This window comes from Pelecanus crispus, chromosome 6 (genome assembly GCF_030463565.1).
Source record: "Pelecanus crispus isolate bPelCri1 chromosome 6, bPelCri1.pri, whole genome shotgun sequence".
NCBI lineage: Eukaryota > Metazoa > Chordata > Aves > Pelecaniformes > Pelecanidae > Pelecanus > Pelecanus crispus.
The window spans coordinates 60,423,873-60,439,822 of NC_134648.1; the positions used below are offsets into that span (position 1 = coordinate 60,423,873).

Below are 15,950 nucleotides of genomic sequence, written 5' to 3' on the forward strand. Positions count from 1 at the left end.
ATGCATATGCAGGAGGAGGGCTAAGAAGTCCTGCTATTTGTAAGACAATAGGCATAAATAAGAGCTGCAGATTTGCTTCAAGGTCCCAGGGTGCAGTACGAGCAGTAAGGACATGCATTCACATATATTGCCTGTGCTGCAGGCTGGCTCAACTAAAACATATTATTTCCCAGAAGTTTCTGCTTCTTGTGTTGTCTATAATTTGCAAGATACAGCCTATTCAGATGTCCGCACACATCCTATGTTCATAGGCCTAATATGACTGCTTTTTAAAGGCTGAGGATTTTTGGAAGAGTAGTTTCATATCCTCAGCCACGAAATCAGGAATGGAAGAGAAAAGCCTTCATTTTTGATGATCAGCTTTACAACTCAATAATAATTATTTGTATTGTCCACACATAATTAAAGGATTAAACATTTCTGGAGCAACGATTAGGCCCACTGATTCATATATCCTTTCATACAGTAAGAAAAACAAATTATACGATCTTGTCCTTACAACAACACCTGTTTAGTGAGACTGGAGTGATTAGTGATCATAACTTAGAAATTAGTTTGGAATGGTGGCAGTGCAAACCCTGTCTCCCTCCCTCTGCAAGATAACAGATGAGGGAAAATCCTTTCCCACTGTGCTCAGTCTCAAAGACCCAAGCAGATGACAAATGGAGGCGAGCGCTATAAATCTAAGCAAGTTAATTGGTATAGCTTTGTTAGCTGCTTGGCTTGTTTTTAAGAGAGGAACCTGAAGTAGGATGCGGTACAGCAAAGAAAACAATAATTATTAAAAGTACCAGAAAAAGAAACAGAGAAAAGAAGTGCACGCAGAGTTCATTACTTGTTCCTAGTCATGGTCAGCAAGCAGAACCTTACGATCATAACAAACCTTTGAACGTGTTTTGTAGGAGTCCATACACAAATCAGGATCAGGGATTTCCCTCATGTTTAATTAGCAATCTGAGGAAAGAGAACAACATTTGTAGCAGAAGCTAGTGGGCCATAAAGGCCAGGCATGGTGGTAGCTATATTAGATCAGCTGGAGATGATGAGGCTAAATACTGAAGGACTATAAAGGTAAAGTTAAAACCACATTTCCTGCAGAGCTGCAAAAAGCTAGGACAAGGACTCTAGGAAAAGGATGGCACAGCTAATTAACATTTTTCTTAGTGAATTACTTTAACGGCATTGTAAATCTTAGTTTAGATTTCTTCCTGAGTTGTTTTTTTTTTTTTTTTTTCCCCTTCAAGACCTCTTCTGTTTTAATTGATTAATAAGCCATTCTAGATGAAGATAACAAGGGAAAAATGCTATCTTGAACTGGCAGAATTTATTCATTAGTCTTAGGGAAGTCTTTAATAGGTGTTAACAAGAGAACCCTGTATTATCAACTAGTGATTTTCTTTTCCTCCAGTAAGTGACTCTCTATCTGGTCTTCCTTACACAAGAGCAAAAATATCTTAAAAGCTATTCATGTCACATATTTAACTAGATATGTAAGTATTACCAGTTTAGCAATAGGTGTTGATTTACAATGGGAGGGCTAATCTTTCTTCTCAAACATTAGACAAATAATCTGTGTGAAAATGAGGAAGAAAAAATAGGATATCAGAAGTTTCCAAATCAGTGAATTTGAAAGGCTGAGTGAAACACATTGGGAAAAGGGTGTGTTGTCACTAGAGGAATGAAGGCTGTAGATGATGGCTGTGAAGAGGTTACTTATTTCACAAGTTTCACACTTCAGGTTTCTTCCTCTTTCTCACTTTAATGTAAGCTGAAGGAGGCAGGAATAGGACTAAAAGAAAAAACCCAAGATTCAGAAAACAAGCGTTGATCTTTTTGTTCATTCTTTCTTACTTGGTGAAAGATTAACTTATTTTGTGTGACCTTCCTTTTCTTAAAATATAACAGGCTTTTGTATTTACCAAGTAATTCTTGTTTAAAAGAACAGTTACCTAGTTTTGGCTCGATGCAGCTGAGATAAGGGCCAGAACAATTAGTTCTGTAGTATGAAATGAGAAACAGCTCTTTATATAAACATCATGCGATTGGATATTATACACAAAATTGGATTAGTACAGCAATGACAACTATGGTTTCTGGAAGCTGTGAACTACTAGTTCACCACAAGAAAACAAAACAAAACAAAAAAAAACGAGAGGAAAAAGCATGATATTGATTGAGAGGCTAATGTTGAGTGCTGACCATCATCTGCTGATGCTATATTGAGCATATCTGAGAGATGGATTGCAAGAGTTCTCCCAAGCCAGGATTCTGCAATGCCTCAAGCATCCCATATCTTCTTGTACGATGAGCAGCACTGGTGATTTCACTGCAGGTAGTCTGCATTTAACAAATGCTTTAAGCCTAATCAGGACACTGAGCATCCCAGGAATTGCAAAATAAAATTACAAATAAAAAAAAAAAAAAAAAAAAAAAAAAAGAAGATGGAGCCAGACACTTCTAGTGGAGCCCAGTGAAAGGACATCAGGCAACAAGCACAAATTGCAATACAGGAAATTTTACTTAGATATAAAGAAAGAAGTTCTTTACTGTGAGGGTGGTCAAACATGGGAACAGGTTGCCCAGAGAGGCTGTGGAGTCACCATCCTTAGGGATATTCAAATCCTGAGTGAACATGAACCTGAGCAACCTGCTCTGTTTGACCCCACTTTTGAGCAGGGGTTTGGAATAGATAGTCTCTAGAGATCCCTTGCCGCCTCAGCTCTTCTGTGATCCTGTGAAACGGAAAAGATCAGCTACTCTTGTTTAAAGTCCAAGCTTAGTATTCTTTGGTGCAAACTGAAACAAAACATGGTTTTTCAAATTATCCATGTATGTCACCTGTGCATACAAAACAGTGGCGGTAACCTGTCTTCAGAACTCTACACTGATGTAACTCTTTGCCCTAAAACAAGAACACAGCACGCACAATCTTCTGTAACACTTGATGCCACGTGTATGTTAAAACTAAAAGCTGAGGGAGGTTCAAAGGAGTAACGTATCTCTTACAGAGCAGAATGCATCCCTTGCCTTCCTCCCTCCCTCCCTTCCTTCCATCCTTCCCTCCCTGGCAGTGCATGTTACTGGCAGCTCAGGTATAAGTGGAAGGCCTTATTTTTTATGGGACTCTGTACCAAAATTAAAAGAAGTCAGCTCTCATTAATCCACAGCTTTGTATCTTCTCCAAATGACAACTGTAGAGAGCTACTATAGTCTTTTGTGCTGGCTTTGCAGCTGAATCCTGAGGTTTCCCCTGCCCGCCTAGCCACTGAAGAAAGGCAGACGCCTGAGCCAGTTAAATCCAAAAGAAAGAAAGGCCATGGGGACGGTAGAAGCTGGGTTTGTCAAGAGAAAATTCATGCGGTTTCGCCCTTTCAGTTAGATATGCTCAGGACGTGAAACTATTACCAGGAATTTCACAGCGCCAAGAAAGGAGAGTGGAGAAAAAACAATGCTGGTGGGTGTGTGCATGTGAAAAGTTAAAAACTGGTTTCTGCCAACTGATCGTGGACTGCGATTTACTTCAGTAGATTTTAAAGAAGGAACCATAAAAAAAACCAACACAGCTAAATCTGAGGCACCTAGACCTTGTAGAGCTTGTAAAGAATAAATATTCTTTAAAATTTATTTGTTATGGATGCTTAAAAATAACTTTTATTTCCAATGTTTTTTTTTGAATTTCCAATATTTCCAATTTTTTTAAATTACGGGTTTTTTCCCCTCACTTTTTAAATGTGGCTATGAAGCAAGCCGGTGTTTTGAAGATAGGGGAGCAAAATGGGGTGCATAGGGCAGAAAGATAAGAGGTTATCGAGAGAGCAACTTTGCTGCTATTTGGACAGAGGACAAGGTTTTCTTTTAAACACCTTTTCGCTGGGCAGCTTTCACATGTTTATTTTTGATTGTTGCTGTATTTTTCTTTCATCAAGCAGCTGGAAAAATGATGCATGTCTAATCCTTGTAGTTACTGAAATATAATCGTATGCTAGTTAAGCAAATCATCTCGTTTAGGATGAAGAGAACTGTATAATGGCTAGAACACACAGCTGATGAAGAATATTTGTATCATGCAACACTTCTCGCTGAAAAATAATGAAATGTGAATGTTGCAGCCAAACATTAAAGCGTTGGCTTTAAGCCAAAGTATTAGAAAAAGTAGAAAACACTTGCAATATTCAAAATAAGGTGGTTCTGATGCTTACAAACTTAAAAGTGCCTTTTCTGTCCAAAATTATATACTTGTTTGTAGTAAAAACACAAAAATGAAATGGGGTTGTACAAAATTGTTAAACTATTATCATTGACCTGGACCAAAAAATTTATATTGATAAACAAGAGAGACTTGTGACTTTGTTCCTATATTTGACAACGCTCATTTACACTAACACCAAAAAAACCTTGACCCAAAATAATCACTTCAGGGCCCAATCCCACTTGCTCTGAAGTCCACGTCAGGTCTGGTGGGAATTCAAGAGCAGGATTGAGTGTATGTCTAACATGGAGGTGACATTAATATTTTGCCTATGCAAGCTTAGCATAAAAAGTTTAAGTGAATTATGCATTCTTCCTAAAAAAAAAAAAAATTAACTCAATATTGACTCACCATTTTTTATTACATTTAACTTTTACTGGGGGACAAGGGAGACTTCGTCCTAATTTTGAAATATTCTTATTTTTAAAAGTTACAGGCACTATTTTTCCCAGACTGTTACATTTGTCTTTCCAACTATAGACAGAGGGGCAGAGTTCATATGTAATGGTCTGGAAATCTCTCTACAGGATCTAAAAATAGCCTTTCCGTTTGTGAGAATTTTACAATGAAAAACTACATCTTGTCGTTTGTTAAAAGGGGAGTACTGAGTATGACTGGGGAGAAGGAATTCCCAGATCTCCACAGGTTAAGCAAATTTGCTGCTATTTCTAATACTTAATAGGAAAGTATTTCCTAATCTCGTCATTAGCCCAGAGCTCAGTATTGCTGTCTTGAGATTTGGACTAGACTAACTTCAAGAACACCTCATGCTGAGGTAAAAGAAGGAAGTATTTCTTAGCAGGAATCTTTTATCAGTTTTTATATCATGGCAAATTGGGATATGAGCAAGCAAAGCAGTGGTGTCGTGAGAAGTGAAGAGAAAGATGGAATGTATACTTGCAGCAGCCTTGGAAATACTTGAGAGGCAAATGTGTACTTGTAGTTAATAGCAGCTTAACATATAAGGGGAAGGAAAGGTGGCGTTAACAGCAAAAAAGAGGAGTGAGGAACGGGAGATGATCTTGTCATGAGCACAGAAGGCCTATGAGGCTTCAACTTGTTTTAAAATCCTCACGTTCAGTAGCGTTTATTTCGTATAAACCAAACACTTCTTTTTCTCAGATTTAAATACTTGCCGAGCTACCAGTACATTAATCTTTGACTGAAGATACTACACAGTCCTTCTGAAGGACTTTTCATCACAGAATTAGACTTTTTTATTTATTTTATATATATATAATTAATTATAAAATATATATAATAATATATTTTATATATTATTTATAAAAGGGACTTTTGCGAACACTTTACAATGAGATCATAGGAGACCCAGCCGGTGGCTCTGTATCTCCTTCACACAAAGTTTCACTTCTGCTCGTTCATGTCAAGATAGGCAGCTGTTTCTTTGCAAATACCGTCCCTGATTTATACGCACACAGGCCTGACGCCTTACAAAGCAAATACCCAAATGGGTGCAAAAATACCAAGGCGTGGTGTTTTCCCCCTGCACCTCCGGGCGCGGGGAAGCTCCTCGGCGGGGTGAGGAAGGGGGTCCCGTGGCAGTTGGCAGAAGGGGAAGTAAGCGCAGTGTGACCAGGGCACAAAGCTGCTGCATTTGCAAAGCGCACAGCGGTTTGCTGCTGTTTGCGGGGTTTTGGTGAGCGACAGAGTTCACGGATGGAGAGATGTGTTTAATTAAGGCAAATAACTGCACTTGATAATTATACTTTAAATGAGGGGGTCACTTCATGTACCGAAATTTTGTGCAGTGATTGCATTGCAGTGTATCACTTATTTTAAACTCTGCTTCTGGGTAACTGAGTTCACGAACTTGGCTACAGACCTCCGCCACAGGCTGTGCCTCCAGACCCCGTTCCCGCTGCCAGCAACGCAGAGAGCCAGCGCTCCCAGGAGCCAACAACTTGCCTGCGCGCAATTCGGAGCGAAAGCCTGCAGGAACGCGCTGTGCTACGCTCAGTGCTGACACACGCACGCACCACCCCCCCAACAACAAAAAAAAAAAAAAGAGAGAGAAAAATCGCTAAGTGGCAAGAGCGGTTCGATTGTAAAATCCAAACACGCCGTTCCTGCCCACAGCCTCCCCAGGCTTCTCCGGCGACTGCGCAGGCCGAGCCCGCCGCTCCGCCGGGGCCCGCCGCCCGCCCGTCCCGCAGCGGGACCCCCCCGGCAGCCCTCGGCCGCAGGGCAGGGCAGGGCAGGGCAGGGTCGGACGCCGGGCCGCCTGCTCCGCCAGCCGCCGCCGGCCGAGCTCACCCGGCCCCCGCCGGCTGGGAAACGCTCGGGACGCGACCGTTGCTCCCGGTCCGTGTTGCCGCCCGCGCCCGCTGATAGGGCCGCGCGCCGACCGTTAACGGCCAGGCTGCTGGCGCGCCGCCTACCGGTGCCTCGGGGAGCGGGCCCGGCCACCGCCGGCGGCAGAGCGCGCGGGCGCGCGGCGAGGCCAGCGCCTGCCCCCGGCGGCGGGGAGGACGGCGCGGTGGGCCGGCCGGCCGGGCCGCACGGGCGGCGGGGCCGGGGCGGTGCTTCCGCGCGGGGCGGGGCGAGAAGGGAGGGGCGGGGCGGGCGGCCGAGGGCGTGACATCGCCGCGAGCCGATTGGCTGCTCAGCGCCGGGGGGCGCGCTCCGTGCTCGCAGCGCTCTCTGATAGGCCGGCGGCAGTAAACGGAGGCGGGCCGCTGCGGCACGGCGCGCCCCCGTAGGCTACTTCGCTCGCCTGGGCGAGCCGTGGGCGCGGCGGGCGGCGCGATTGGCCGCTTGGCGGCGGGGGGGCGGGTCCCGGCGGCAGCGGCCTCCAGGGGCTGGGGTCCGTCTCGGCGGCAGCAGCGGAAGTCTCGCGAGGGAGCGTAGCCGGGATTTGGCGGCTGGCTGGCTGCCTCCCTCTCGCTGGCTGCGAGGAGCTGGTGTTTGTGTGGAAGGGGGAGGAGGAGGAGAAGCGAGAGGAGCCCGAGCCCCACCATCCGCCGAGGGGAGCGGACCGGAGCCCCCTCGCCGCCCGCGGAGCTCTCCCCCCCGCCTCGCCCCGCCATGGCCTCGGGAGACACCCTGTACATCGCCACGGACGGCTCGGAGATGCCGGCCGAGATCGTGGAGCTGCACGAGATCGAGGTGGAGACCATCCCGGTGGAGACGATCGAGACCACCGTGGTGGGCGGCGAGGAGGACGAGGAAGAGGAGGACGAGGACGAGTGCTGCGAGGAGTGCGGCCCGCACCACCCGCCCCATCACTACCACCACCACCAGCCCATGATCGCGCTGCAGCCGCTGGTCTCGGACGGGGACCCCAGCGGGGCGGGCGGCGGCGCGGCCGGCGGCGGCGGGGGACAGCTCCATCTGCACCACCACCACCAAGAGGTGATCCTGGTGCAGACCCGCGAGGAGGTGGTAGGGGGAGACGACTCGGACGGACTGCGGGCCGACGACGGCTTCGAGGACCAGATCCTCATCCCGGTGCCGGCCCCCGCCGGGGAGGACGAGTACATCGAGCAGACCCTGGTCACCGTGACCGCCGCCGGCAGCAAGAGCGGAGGCGGCGGCTCCTCCTCGGCCGGCGGAGGAGGCCGCGTTAAGAAGGGCGGCAGCGGCAAGAAGAGCAGCAAGAAGAGTTACCTGAGCGGGGGAGGCGGCGGCGGGGCCGAGGGCGGCGGCGGCAGGAAATGGGAGCAGAAGCAGGTGCAGATCAAGACCCTGGAGGGGGAGTTCTCGGTCACCATGTGGGCCTCGGGTAAGTGCGCGCCGGACCCCTCCCTCCCCGGGCCCCGGGCCCCGCCGGCGGCTGCCCGGCTCGGCTCGGACAGTTTTGTTTTGAAGGGAGGCCATGTTTTGATGTGTGTGATGGGCGCCGCCATGTTCATCGCCAGGGCAAGTATGGCGGCTCCCCCGAAAAGATGGCGGGGTCTGCGCTGCTGCCGCCGCTGCTCCTGCCCGGCTCCGGCGGGGGGAAGGAAAGATGGCGGCGGCCGCCAAGATGGCGGCGGCTGAGGGGGGTGCGAGAGGGAGGGAGGCAGCGCGCCGCTGGCTCCAGGACTAGGCCGCAATGGCGTAGTTTCTGCAGCAGGGGGAGGCGGGGTGTGCGGGCGGGCACAGGGTGCGGGGCGAACCCAGCCTCCTCGCTTCTCCCCCCGTCCCCGCCCCGCCGCTACCGCCGCCGCTCCCCGCGGCGCCCCGCCGCTGCCTCCACGCCTGCCCCTCGCCCTTCCCTCCCCCGGCCGCCGCCCCCCGCGCCTCCCGGCGCCCTCTGTCCTCCTTCTTCCCCGTCTCCCGGCCCGCCGCCGGCCCGCCTCGCCTCGCCTCCCCTCCCCGGCCGCCGCCGCCTTGCCGGCTGCCCGCCTGCCGCTCCCCTCCCTCCCGCCCTGCGCTACCGCCGCCGCGCACCCCGCCGCCCCATTGGGCCGCATTTTAATGCCGAACGCGGGCGGCGGCCCCGGATGAGGCGTGTGCTGCGGGCCGTGACCGTTATGTGCGGGGGGAGAGCCGCCCGCCCCAGCGCCGCCCGCCCCGCCGGCTCGCCCCGGCCCGGGGACGGCGATCTCCCCGAAATACCGTTCTTCAGCTCGCCCGGTGGGGATGGGCCCGCGGCCGCCCGGCACCGGCCCGCCGGGCCGCTGCGGTGGCCAGGCGGGGTGTGGGTGGGGCCTCCCCGCCCGAAGGCCGCGGTGCCGGCGAGGGGGGAAGCGGCTCTTCGCCCCCGCGGGGGCTGCCCGCGCCGCTCGCCGGCTACGGAGGGGGCGGCCGCGAACCAGCCGGCCCTGCAGAAATCCCCGTGTCGGGAGCCGGCGTCTGACAGCCGAGGGGCAGGCCTCCGACCGGGGAGCCGCGGGGAGGAACGGAGCAGCTTCTGGTTGAGGCTCGGAGAGCGTTCAGCTTTTCCTCGGCTAGGTCTAAAGCTTTAAATAGGCGCAGGGAGCCCGTGTTGTGTGAGGTCGTGTGTGTTTTTTGAGGAGTCAGAGTCTCTTAAAGAGAATAAAGTCTTGCGACGGTGTTTTGTATCTGCAGGACTTGGAATAAACCTGACTTGCGCCTGCCCTTCCCACTGATTTTATCTGCCACGATTTTCTGATCCTTTCCTTTAAAATGTGTGTGTGTGTGGGAAGAGTCTTTTTAGTCAGCAGAAAAGTGTTACTTGTGGCACGTTGGGGTTTTTGTTTAATTTTTTTTTTTTTTTTTTTTTACAAAAAATGTATTGCTGGAAGCTAGGCTCCGTAGTCAAAGTTCTAATTCTGTGCTAAAGTTACGTAAGTGTGAAACCAAGCAGTCAAATAGTATCAGTTCATGCAATATTTAAATTGGTGTGTGGTCTTTGAATAGTAGGTTGGTAATCTATCTTGCATATAATAATTTTTGTGCTCTTCAATTTTTAAAGCGTCTGGCAAGATAAAGATACTCTTTCAGCTTCTGATGTAGTCTAAAATGTTTGTTCTGTGATGTTTGTGAATGACCAATAGTTGTTAGAAAGGGGAGTGTTGAAGGAAAAGTGTATTGCATGGCTGAATTCTCTTGTCTGCAAAGATGGAAAAAATGGTAATTCTGATTTTTACTCTCTCTTTAAATATAAGTAATTACTTAGCAAGTTTGACAGAGTATATGACACTTCTGGTGTATAGTTGGTAGACAGTCCAGTGAGTCCAATCAAAGTTCCCTACTTCTTGATGAACAAAGAACTTTCATTTAAGAGTTTCCCAAATACTGTTTAGTAGAATATATGCTTCTGTGTATCATTGTATGAAACCTGAATTAAATCCACTTGATGTTTTTTTTTTTTCTTAGAATTGACCATTCAAGAAAGAAAAAAGACAATAGAAACTAATATAGTCTTCTGGTTTGTGGAAGCTACTTAAGATAGCTGAATGCAAGTGGATGTTATGACTCATGAGCTGGCAGGATACAGGACCTTGCTGAGATCAATTGACAATTTCTAGCATGCATTTGCACTCTGAAATTCAGAGTGCCTGATAGGATGTTTTCTTAGAGCTTCTGCATGCTGATTATTACTTGACTGAAGTGAAGCATGTGTATAATCAATGCACTTGATTCTCTTCCTGCGTACACAACTTTTACATCAGGGTAGCCCTATTGATTTCAGTGGTTTTGTTCTTTATGATCATGACCATGCAAGCTCAGTGGGAATGATATCCACTTGTAATTTATTGGAGATTGAATTGCATTGCTACATTCAACTCAATTATATCCATGATGCAGAACACATGCTCTGACTTGACTTCTAATGCCAAAAAAGCCCCCCAAAAGCAAAATCACAAAATATATAGGTGAAGGAAAAGTATTAAAGTTTGAGCTCCCCTTCCTACCTGCATGTGTGCACACATCCACCACACATCCACACTGCCCGCCCCCCCCCCCCCCCCCCCCCCCCCAACTTCAAACAGCCTTTGGTAATAAGCTGCTCAGTTAAGAGTGTTATGAAGTTTTACTGAGCCTATTGGGTAGCCTTTTGTGCCTCTTACACAGCTTACTGAATCTTACAGACATGGTCTGAAGTGGTCAAATGCTGAGGCTTCATTGTCTTTTCTGAAATTTTAGGGGCGGAACAGTTGCCAGAAAAATTCCAAAAGAACCAAAATGGTGGGGGGGGGAGGAGTGTGTGCAACCAACCAAACTACTGGCTTGCTAAAGGATCGTTGTATTAAAGTTTCCCTGCACAATCGGGCATACTTTATTTACTTTATTTTGAACAAAGATAGTAGTTTTGCTTCTGTATTTTGACATAATTAAAGACTTGCTTGCATACTGATGTAATTGACTGGTTTAAATGCTTAGCAAAAAGCTTATCAAAAGATGAATAGTAAATAAGCTCATGCATCACGATAAAACAATGAGCCCTATATTGCTGTTCATGGGTATTTGAATTGGGAACAAGGGCACTTTGCTCACCACAGTGTGGGAAGACAATGTGAATTAATTACTTGTTACTGTTTTCTAGTGCTGCTATATTAGCTTGTACACGGGTGGTACCAAATTTAGTCAATCATAAATCTTTGTCCATGTCTGGTAGAACCTCTTGAAACATGTTGAAACAATGTGTCAAATATATAGCAGTGTGATTAAAGACGACTGACTATTCAATCCTTGTCTTGTTAGGTGGTTACGTAGAAGTTGCAGTACTGTTGTTGGCAGCGGTTTAGACTTACCGTAACTTCTCTTATCGCCTTGGTACCTATGGTGATATCAAACTTGTGACCCATGATTACTTTAATTAAAGTGTTTAGTTTGAAACAGGAATGCTTTGTTCTACTTCAGATTAGCTTTCCAGATCTTCAGAATGGAATTATTTGTCTTTCTTCACGTGTGAAAATACGAGCTGAACAAAGGCGTTCTATTTTCTGGAAGGGTTGAAGACGTATATATGGTGGATACTTTACTCATGTTCCCATAGCGTGTTTTCTCTACGCTGTCTAATAATCTATCCTCATTATTTTCATTGGGGTATCCTGTCACGGATTTAGAAAATTGTATATAATTAGTGGTGCTCTCCACGTGAGACACCCCATCTTGTACTGGGAAAATTTGTTTTTATGAAGTGGAATTTATTTGTGCCTTTGCTAGATTCAGCTTGAATCATCCTCTTTAGTGACTGTCTCCAGGTTGGGTACACAATAGTGATGGGAAAGATCATTAGAAATTGTCAGATTGTGCTTGCAAAACTGATTCTTAGATGCAGGAGCAGTTGGGAAGGTGGGTGCTGAAATGCTGGCTCCACCAAATGCTGGCATTTCAAGCAGCTGGGGCTTAATTTTGAGGGGGGAAAATGTGTTAGTGTAACTACATCTGCTTCTAGGTAATGACTGTTGACTCTGTCAAGCTTTCAAACCTGAAATAGGTGTTGGCTTAAACTATTACTGTTAGCGTAGATAGCCTGCAAGCTTAGGGCTGAAATAGCACAACCAAATTAAACATTGCCTATGATGTTAAACTGCTCAAGTGTCCTATTCCTAGATGGGAAAGACAAAGATGCAGAAGTTACATGTATGGTTTGGAAAAGATTCTTGATAATGCAGGAAGCCTGTGCTCTGGACCCATATTTGGAAACTCAGGGGGTTCATGCTGGGTTTCTAGAAGGTTCTGCAAAACCTCTTAAACTTTTTAACTTTTAATGTCTTTAAAAAAATAGAAGGGTTTTCATTTGACTTTACCAGACTGCAGGGGTGAGAAAAAATAATCATCTGCTGTTTGACTAGTTGTCTTGCATAGTATAAATGATAGTCTAGTCATTTAGCTCAGTTGTGGGCCTGTATCAAGGATGGCCAAAATTCTTTGTGATGACAGGTCATGAGCTTCTTCTATGAGAATTTTTCATAATGGACGCAGAAAGTCATTGTCTGGTTCCTTTAAAATATTATGGTAATAATCTGTTTCTGTCTCTGATTAAAAAAACGGTGTAGGCTTTTGGTATCCCTAAGGATTGAGTCTGCCCTGACACTTTTGCCAGTGAACCTTAGAGGATAAGGTAGATATTTTCCTGCAGCTGTTTTAAATATCTTTTCAGTTTTGAAAGTGAAATACATGAATGTGGTTCATCACTTAAAATGTCTCAATTAAGTTGCCTCTTAGCCCACCTTCAAACTAGAATCCTCTACCTTGCTATTGGATCCTTCCCTGAGAGGTCCATGTCACTTGTATGCTGATGATTTAGAAGGTCATAGTGTTTCGGCACAGTCTCACAAATGTTGAACTCGGATGATGACTATTGGTATATGCAGTGTTTTTGTCAGTTCATGTCTTGGTGGTGTGAAATAAGAGATGCGTGACACAGGGAAAGAAGAACCTGTTCTCCATCTGTGTGCAAGGCACATCAGAGAGAAAGTAACGTAGCAGCCGATTAGGTTAAAAAATTACATACTGTGCAAAATGGAATTTAACATTCAGAAGTGCCTGCTACATAACTGTATTATTTAACAAGCTATTTATGATCCTTTGCTTCCAAACATGACCAATGAACTAATTCGCCTGAGGAGATTGCAATGTGGTAGCAATAACCAAGCTGTTAGTGCAGTGCCTTGGTACTGCACAGTTGCTGAATACATCCTTTATCATGTAATTGCATTTCAGCTGTTCCTAAAAACAAATGTGTTTAACCATCATAAAAAGAAATTTAAGCTTAAATGTTGTTCATCCTTTTAGTTGGTAAGCAGAATGTCTTTTACCTTGGTACCTTGCGGAGGAAGCTATAGGATTAGGTCTCATTGCTTTGCTACCAAGTGTAACTTCTGAGTTCCCTTTTGCACTCCTTATTTTCCACAGGGGAAAACTGATTGAATAACAATGTGTTCTCCCTGCTGTGTAATAGAGGAGGAGGACAGCTCAGAGAATTAAGGATCTAGAAGTGGAGTACAGTAGCTAAAATGAAGAATAACTGAGACAGAAATACTGATGGGGCTTCTTGGGTTGAGAGTTAAGGGGGTCATCTTATAAAGCTGGGGAGTTCCAGAGAAGTCAGCTGGAGCTAGCTACTATTCTAGAAATGCATGAAGTAACAGAGTTCTGAGGTGGATGGATTTTCTGTGCAACAGAAGGGCTGCAAGAGATGTGGAAAGTGTGGTAATAAGAGCAAAAGGTAATCAATAAAGTCTTGGGAAACAGATTCTACCATGTTTTGTCATTGATCTGTTACAAGGAATCTGCAGTTACCAGTTTTATCCCAGTAATCTGGCTTCTTTCTTCTTCAGCTGGTATTTGGGCTTGGTACTCTTAAAACTTCTGGTTATTTCACTGGTAGAAATATGTTTTAAGTGGTAGTCAAAAGATACAGCTGGCTAAAATGCTGAACTTTCATTGATCTTAGTAAAAAAAAAAAAAAAAAGTTTGTTTGACTTACTTGCTTTGCAGTGTAGAAGTGAATCCAGTTCAGGGTGTGTATTGCCTGTATGTAGGGCGTGAGAGAAGTGCAGATGGAAGGACACTGAACACGAAGATTTGTTTGGGTATGTCCTAAACAGGTACATAGAACAAACCAATTTAGACCAACTATCTTAATGTAATTGGGTGTGGGAGGATGTTGTGGGGTATCTGTGGTGTCTCTAACAAATCAGTAGTTTACAGCTTTGTAAGATAGGTCAGTATTGGGCATAACTATTGCAGTGACTGGTAGTGCATGTTTTTGTGAAGATAAAGTGATTAACTAATTGAACATGCATTCACATCTTCAGTGTCTTTCAGAATATGGGACTAAAATCATGCTCCCAGTTCCTTACAGAAAGCTGCATTAGATCTGTAAGAATAGTGCTAAATACACACTTAAACAAAATGTTTTATCCCTTAAAACCACAGAGAGTACAGCAGACTCAAATATAAGGGAAAGTAGATCAGATAGTATATAGCAGTTAATTTCCTTTTCCTGACTGGCTCCATGGCTCTGTCCGTATTTAGCTTGCATGGGTGGCATCCAGATTAGCTTGGCATGGACATAAACTGCATGGAGTTACTATGCCTTATTTGTACTGTATTTCTCCAGAGGTGTCACTGGAATTTCAGGGTTGTGTCTCTGTGTTGTGCTTTGCTTTGGATGCAGTATATTTGATTCTCTGATGCTTCATGAGAGGAAAAGGGGGAAGTAATTTGGATGTAGGGGGCACCAGGACTTGCTTGAAGGCAGAAAACATCAAGCAGTCAACTTGTCCTGTTTGCAGTGAGAATATCGGTTAACTTGTCAGCCTGAGTGAAAGTTTGCTTGGACTTTAGCCTCCAAACTTTGGGCTGCCTGGTCCAGGTTGGTAGGGGATCACAAATAAACGTGATAAATTTGTGCGTAGAGGACACTGGTAAAGTTCTTCCAAACTTCTTCCAAAGATGTGTGTGTGGGTTTTTTGTGTGTTGTTTTTGTTTTGTTTTCCCAATGAGTTGATAATGTCATAGGATGGTCTGGATACTAAAGAGCTGCTGGTGTCTGCTGCTACTTTTGAAAAAGTAGTTGACTTTTGGTGTGAACAAGGTCTTCTACCTTGAAGGATGTTAGCCCGACATAACACTTTAAGGTAAATGTTTTTTGTATGTTGTTGTTTTAGTCTGTTTTGGTTTAAATTAGTTTTTAAAACTTCATGTATGTATTGCTGTAGAGATACAGGTTTTTTGTATAGGAAAACTGGATTTTTTTTTATTTTCACATAACTGTCAATATATTGAAGGATACTTTCTCTTATTTTCTACTGTATCAAAGCAATATGTTCATAGTTTTTCATGTTTTACTCCAATAGCCTGTGGAATTGAATAGCTGTGGCATGGACTTCTGTTGGCGGGCTTTTGGGAAGTAAAGGCATGGAAGGCTGGCTGACTTTCAGTTTGGCCCTCAAATAGCAAGAAAGCACTGTGGAATAGCGAGCCTTTACACTAGGGAAGGAAAGAACATCTTAAGGGATGTATACAAAATTTCCCTGTTGACTCATGCATCTGATCTGAGGCAGGAAATGAAAACTTGTTTCTGTTATGAATGTCATCAAACAGTCAGGCTGCAAGTTCTGGGTAGCTGTTGAAATGGCTATGTTGAAGGCAGCTGATCTCATTCTAGTCTGCAGCATGGAGAAGGCATCACTTTTAGCTTCCCAGAAGTTCTGTGCTCTTCTGAGCTTCATAATGTCTTTTCTGGCTGTGTAGGCATTGCTAAATATCTTTTCTCAAGCTTCTGTTTGGAAGAACAAATTGTTGCCGACTTGGAGGTTTATTGACTGGAATTTGT

The 15,950-nt window shown here is 45.5% G+C and overlaps 1 protein-coding gene across 3 annotated transcripts in view; it reads left to right on the forward strand.

Moving 5' to 3' along the window:
- Positions 1 to 7,074: 7,074 nt before the first annotated feature.
- Positions 7,075 to 15,950, forward strand: part of YY1 (YY1 transcription factor) — a 31,354-nt gene continuing 22,478 nt past the window's right edge. For all 3 annotated transcript variants that reach the window (XM_075713168.1, XM_075713167.1, XM_075713169.1), the window contains exon 1: positions 7,075 to 7,991. In XM_075713168.1, the coding sequence (XP_075569283.1) occupies positions 7,295 to 7,991 (697 nt within the window). In that variant the 5' untranslated portion in view covers positions 7,075 to 7,294. The remainder of the gene's footprint in view (positions 7,992 to 15,950) is intronic.